At 38.4% G+C, this 6,601-nt stretch overlaps 2 protein-coding genes across 6 annotated transcripts in view; both read right to left on the bottom strand.

The window, feature by feature from the left end:
- Nucleotides 1–1,194: 1,194 nt before the first annotated feature.
- On the bottom strand, nt 1,195–1,531 carry LOC118748820 (transmembrane protein 14 homolog). Its single transcript, XM_036483524.1, has one exon. The coding sequence runs from the start codon at nt 1,529–1,531 to the stop codon at nt 1,196–1,198; it is 336 nt and encodes a 111-aa protein (XP_036339417.1). The 3' UTR covers nt 1,195.
- Nucleotides 1,532–1,864: 333 nt separating this feature from the next.
- LOC118748808 (protein NipSnap-like) overlaps nt 1,865–6,601 on the bottom strand; it is a 178,322-nt gene continuing 173,585 nt past the window's right edge. For 2 of the 5 annotated variants that reach the window (XM_036483508.1, XM_036483507.1), the window contains exon 2: nt 1,865–3,121. In XM_036483508.1, the coding sequence (XP_036339401.1) occupies nt 2,281–3,096 (816 nt within the window). In that variant the 5' untranslated portion in view covers nt 3,097–3,121 and the 3' untranslated portion in view covers nt 1,865–2,280. Of the gene's footprint in view, nt 3,222–3,282; nt 3,369–6,601 lie in introns of those variants that run through there. The other 3 variants (XM_036483506.1, XM_036483505.1, XM_036483504.1) reach the window with 3 other exon arrangements.

Below are 6,601 nucleotides of genomic sequence, written 5' to 3'. Positions count from 1 at the left end.
ATATATATATATATATATATACTATTTGTTTATTTATTTAATTTGTTTTGACTTGGTGAAGTACAAAACTGGGCCAATTCAGACTTTCAGTCTCCGCGTACTTGTGCGGTATTAAGTATGGTCTTACTCTTAAAAAATAAATAGACTTACACAGCTCTACCAAGTGGCGTTTTTATCAAAAAGCTTCAATTTAAAAAGCGGTTAAAGTCTTCTTTATTTTCTATGACTTTGAGCGTAAGGTTTCGTATTTGGGTTAAAACAGATCTGTGGAAGGTGACCATCGCTATAAGATTTTTATTCTATTACATTTGTTGCCATTTGCTTTTGCATCGAACAGACCTTTATGTAGTACAAACTTTTCGATCACTATTTCCCCGAACACACCGTGAAATTTGTAATCTCGTAAAAGGTGTGATTTGTGGTTTTGTGGTGAGTTTCACCACTTGGCCTGGCACGGCGAAAGAAAATTTCCTCACTATGGGTTCGAGACCGGGCTAAGCCAGTAAATAGTACATCAGTGTTGCCAGGTAGAACTAAGTGAGTATGTACAGTTTTTAATGCATATAGTTAAGTTGCAGTTTGAGAACAAAAAAAAGACGATAAACCTGTGATTTGATTCCAATTAAAGTATTTTTGTTAAAGAAATGCGAATTTTTAAATTCGTAAAAAAAAAACGTAAAACTTTTTATTCTTACATACATCATCAGAAGCTAGCATAAATGAAAAAAAATCCAGAGGCTTCCTGGTGCAGTTTATTAAAAATTTTTATTACATGTTGACGATTTTTACATGCAAAAGGCGTTTTTTTGATAACCAAACTGACGCTTTCTCAATACAATCACCTGGCAACACTGTATAGCATGCACCACAAAATGAATTTTTTTTTTCTCGCCGTTTATTATCAAGTTGTGCACCTGACAACCAGATGGTGCTGCTTGCCCTACTCTTATGAAGGCTCGCAATTCGCCCAATCACATATGTCAAACGTTGAGCTAATACCGTATGTCAAAGTTTTGACATAGCAATAACTTCCTGAATGACTGAAAATTTCATTCTGGATTTGGCACGTGGTAAGTTTGGTAGTAATTAGTAAATTATCATTGTTATTCAATTCATTCATTTCATTTTCAGATTCGACAATTAAGCGTGGCTTTAATTAATGGAGTTTATATGCAATATAGGCAGCGATACGCATTTACTGTTGCCTCCCTGGGAGGGGCAAGTACCGGTTGTATGCAACCAAATTTCGCAATATGGCTGCCACGGATATCACACAAATCATGCCAGCTGGCATTAGTTTTCCGGAACGTTGCCAACGTGCACCCATCATGCCGGCCAAAGCAGCCGCTGTGCCCAACTGCAAGAGTGGACGGGGGGGCTCCTGTGAATTAAAATGTGCACCTACGCCAAGTATAGCACCAAAGGCCAAACCAGCGCCCAACGAGGGGATGGAACCGGCTTTAACATAGCCTATAATGCCACCAGCAGCCACAGTAGCAGCATATAAATATCCAATCAAGTCAGCTGGCATATTTGTTAACTTTGTGAGTTTATCTAAAATTTATATATTTCCAAATTAACCATGTAAAAAACATGAGCCCCTGCCGCACTTATAATCGAGCTTACAAAAATTCGGTTTTGAAGTTGTGATCGACAAATCTTTTGTGCCGCCCGAAATTTTGCAAGTTTTCGATATGGACCCAATTGTGCTTCCAGCTTGGGACCGCTTTTCAAAGGGCGGTCCTGCGTAGTTTTTCAAATCTGAAAAACCTGAAAATGTACTGAATTTTCCCCAAGTGTCCTGCATTTGTCCCACATTTTATTCGTTATTCCAAAATTATCGGACAATGGATGGATTTTTTCCAAAAAAGTGATTTTTAGTAACAATTTTCGGATGCGTAGCAACAAGTTATACACAAGTATTCATGATAAAAATTGGTTGGCTATAAACATATATACATATGTAGTTTTTCTTTTCTTTTATAGAATATTAACTAAATAAGCTCAACAATTGCAGATACATACTTTAAACTTAGCTATGTGGATTATAGAAAAAAATCTGAAAATAACACAAAATTTATAAAATGTTGACATGATGTGAAGCGTTTGTTAGTTATTAATATTGTGCGTATTATGCTGACGAGTGTGTGCCGTCAGCAGCTTTTTAAATGAGTATGTGTATGTTACACACCATTTGCATAGAATTGCTTAAAAAATAAAGTAGCTGGCAATAAAAAAGAAAAAAGTTGGCTATATCTGTTTACGTATTATATCTTTGCTCTACTGTGTTGGCGAGAACTCAGTAGGAGCTAAAAAGCGTGTGTGCATATCTTTAATGAGTGGCACTGTGTAGGCAACACATTCATCCCAACCGGGTGAACGCCAGGCGGCTTCGCGTGTCTCCTTACGGTCCAATAAAGACTTGTAGCACCAAATATGATGCACATTGTATAGACGGCCGACTTGTGAGAAGAAAACGGCAAAAGCTTCGTTGTTATGTTTACGGAAGTTAATGGCTCGCGCCCAATTGTTGCCCCACTCAATCATTGTACCGGGTTTTAATCGATATGAACGCATCTCGTAGATATGTTTGTCTGGACGATTTTCGATTTTCGGCCAGTAGCTGAAGGCCAACAAATATTGTAAATGACGTGAACGTAAATATTTTATGCGCTCATTCATTAAACTCATGTACTCCTCATCATGCCACAAATCTTCCTTGGCAATATCGATCTTTTCAAAACCGCCAGTGTACTTCCATAAATGCAAACACTGATCCATATCTCCGACATGTACGGTCCAAGAAGCGACCAAGTTGCATGATAAAATTGCTTTCTTTTCATTAACTAATTGTACAGAAGTTTTGTAATTCTTCAAATAGTCATCCATATAACCGGGACGTACATTGTGCGTATGCAAGGCATAAATGATTTCCTTATCACTAAGCATACGACTGTGTGATTCTTTAGTTGGCTCAATTTTACGCACCAACAACTTAGAAAACCATGAATCGGCTTCGTTGAGTGGTGCTGAGGTAGCTATGGAGCGTACTGCTGTGTTATTGATAACGTTCGATAAATTCCTTAGCTTAATCATTTTGCTTGAGTTTGTTTGTTTAAGGCTTTTATTGCCGTATATGCAAAAAAAATTCGTTATTCGGTAACAACGCCAACAGCGGCGACTGCAGCAATGTGTTGATGCAGTGTTGGCAGCGGTAGCGACTACAAATTTGTTTAAACTCAAAGAAAATTACAAAAAAACACCACTAACTGAAAAAATTACGAAAATATAAACAACTGCATGAATTTCCACTTTGTGCGCTCCACTTTTTCCGCTGCAACCAACAAATTTCCACCCTCGCGTTTAATTTTCTTAGTTAGCAGTTATTTGGCAAGAATCGACGTCAAGAATCGACGTAAACGACGAGTTACAAAGTTCCCTTTACAGGAATATATAATTTGTGCAGATTGCGCTCCATAGCATCTACATTTCTACATTTCTGTGGCTCAAAATTTACTGTAGTGATATATCTTCCTTATTGAATTTTAAAAATAATGGAAAAAACATATTCAAATGAATCTGCGTATTTGATTGAAAAGCTCACTTTCCTCGACGGCGACGACAAAATGCAAATGGTAATGATAACTTTCATTGAAGTCGCCACAAGTCATATATTTTAGTAAGAGGCACATCAATACCCTTTGAGTTGTAAGTTGCTTACGTTGATTGGGAGATTTTTTCATGAGATATTGAAGAAAAGCTACGAAAAGTACCAAAAATCACTTTTTTGAACGACTCAACATTTGCCTATAAAATAATATTTTAAAGCTTTTCACTTTTCGTGTAAGCTATTGTAATTGTAATATGTCGTGCGATACTTTTATAAATATTCATGTGAAAAAAAAGATTAATATCGATGAAGAAAACGTGATTCATTTTTTAAAGTTTAAAATGTATTAAGAAATTAGAATCATAACTACTCTTTTGATATTTTTATGCTACGTTAATATATGTAGGCATATTTTCAAAAAAATTGTCCTTCATTTGGATCCATATTTATGGTCACCGTATGTATAACACAAAATATCGTTGGAAGAGTGTATTGTTTATATGTATAATATTTAAATGTCCTCGGTGTGCACTCCTCGGTGTGCACTCCGTTGATTAGCTACCACTTGCTTGTGTTTCCGTTTCTTCCACTATAAGCTTGGCATTTTATTTAACAAAAAAAACATACCAAGCTGCTTGACAAATGTAATTCGTAACCGATTAGAAGAAATTTAAAACAAAAAAAAAACCACTTTATTTTGGAAATTTTAAAACAAAAACGAAAAACTGATTCTATGTTTTCCCTTTTAACTGCTGCTTATACCTGGGGCATACCATTTACAGTGAAATTCCACTAGTCATGTCCTATAAAAGCTGGTTCTACATTAGATTTATTAGAAATCGGCTGTTTTAAAACTAGCGATCACGTTATAATTTTGTTTATGGAGTTTCAAAATGTACAAATATGTATCAACTTAAACGGGGCACAGTTTACTGGCTGGGAATATTTTGTAAACCGACAATTCAGCCGTAAAGGTCTCTTCGGCTTTTTAATTTAAATTATTATATACCGGGAAATTGTTTAGTAATTTATATGGCAGTAACATTGATAATATTCTAGGAGAAGACTCCGATTATGACTATGGTCAACAATTGTCGGCGGAATTCATTGAGCGTTTAGGTTTTGTTGATTCCCCACAAGCATTACTTAATGGTGTACCTATGCAACAAAATTTATTATCCTCTGATAGTGAATTCGAAGAAGCGATATTTTCAGAAATTATTCATAGCGATAATTCTGTTGCTGGAATATTTAGTGTTTGAGAATGCTGAACTCTGAAACGCCATTGACATTTGAGATGTGGGATTGCGTAGGGAGTAAGAAGTGGAATAGGTGGGTTTTGTGAAGTGGAATACAGAGTAGGTAGGAAGTTTACTGCGAGGTGGTGCTATTTTCGTTGTAGGGCGGAAGTAGGACCAATTTTGCAATTGGCCTTCTGATTTCTCCCTTAGCTGTTTCGATGTCGACTACTCTTACTCGGTTGTCGGAACCTGGGTGTAGCTTGACTATTCTGCCCAATCTCCATTCGTTTGGTGGCAGGTTTTCTTCTTTAACAACGATCAGGTCCCCTTGTTTTAAGTTGGTTTGTGGATGTTTCCACTTGATGCGTTTCTGCATCTCGGTGAGGTATTCCAATTTCCATCTCCTACAGAATGTCTGGTGTAGGGCCTTCAGTTTCTGCCATCGATTTACGATTGAGGCTGGACTTTCATTTACATCGATTTCGGGTGGGGCAAGAAGATGCCCGCCGACCAGAAAATGACCGGGGGTAAGCGGCTCCAGGTCAGACGGTTCGTTTGAAGAGGGGCTTAGTGGTCGTGAGTTGAGACAAGACTCAATACGGCATAAGAGTGTGGTGAACTCTTCAAAAGTATATTTGTGGTCGGACGCGACCTTTTTAAAGTGGGTTTTGAAACTTTTCACCCCAGCTTCCCACAAACCGCCCATGTGAGGGGCCGCAGCGGGTATGAAATGCCACTCTAAGGCTTGATGGCTGTACTTAGTGAGGGTGCTATTGCGTGCCTCAGCTAAAAATGCTTTGAATTCCGATCGTAAAGATCGTGAGGCTCCGACAAAGTTAGTACCATTGTCGGAGTAAACGTTTTTTGGACATCCTCGTCTAGCAACGAATCTTGCGAAAGCGGCTAGAAAGGACGCGGTGCTAAGGTCGCTGGTAGCTTCAAGGTGAATGGCTTTCGTCGAAAAACAGACGAAGAGACAGACGTAGCCTTTTGACATGCGACATCCTCTGCCCCGGTAGGACTTGATGTCGAACGGGCCCGCGAAATCCACCCCCGTGTTTGTGAATGCACGGGAAAAGGTTGTGCGTTCTTTGGGAAGGATTCCCATAAGTTGAGTTTGCGACCGTTTCTTGTGGATCGTGCAGACCTTGCAGTTATGTATGACGGACCGTATCAAGTTTTTCACTCTGGGAATCCAATACTGCGATCGGATAAGTCGCAGCATCAGCTGGTTTTCTCCGTGCACGGAAATTTTATGGATAAACTGGACCAAGAGACGGGACATCCTACAACCATACGGAAGAATGATAGGATGACGTTCATTGTAGGACAGATCGCTAGATGCGCTCAGACGACCACCAGCCCTCAGAATCTCATCTTTGTCGATGAACGGGTTAAGAGGCAGGATTTCACTTTTTCCGTCGATGGATTTTCCAGATTTTAACCTTGTATATTCTTCGCTGTAATATTGTTTTTGACAAATCGTTATTAAGTGTTGGGTCGTTGTTTTAATTTCGTTGGCCGAAATTGAACGAGACTCCGCTTTAAAGGAATATTTCGTTTTGGGATTGATTCTTTGATAGAATCTCATAATATACGATATAACTCTCAAAGCCCGTGATAAATCAGAAAATCGATCGAGAATGTCGTGAAAGTCTTTTACTTTTGTTGTTGCATGAACATGCACCCTTTTTTCTTCAATAGTTGTGTCAAAGTCCGATTCTTGTGCTGGCCATCTCGAATAGTCTTC

Source organism: Rhagoletis pomonella, unplaced genomic scaffold, assembly GCF_013731165.1.
Source record: "Rhagoletis pomonella isolate Grant_MI unplaced genomic scaffold, Rhpom_1.0 Rhpom_scaffold_00013, whole genome shotgun sequence".
In the NCBI taxonomy this organism is placed as follows: domain Eukaryota; kingdom Metazoa; phylum Arthropoda; class Insecta; order Diptera; family Tephritidae; genus Rhagoletis; species Rhagoletis pomonella.
This window is presented reverse-complemented; position numbering and strand designations above follow the sequence as displayed.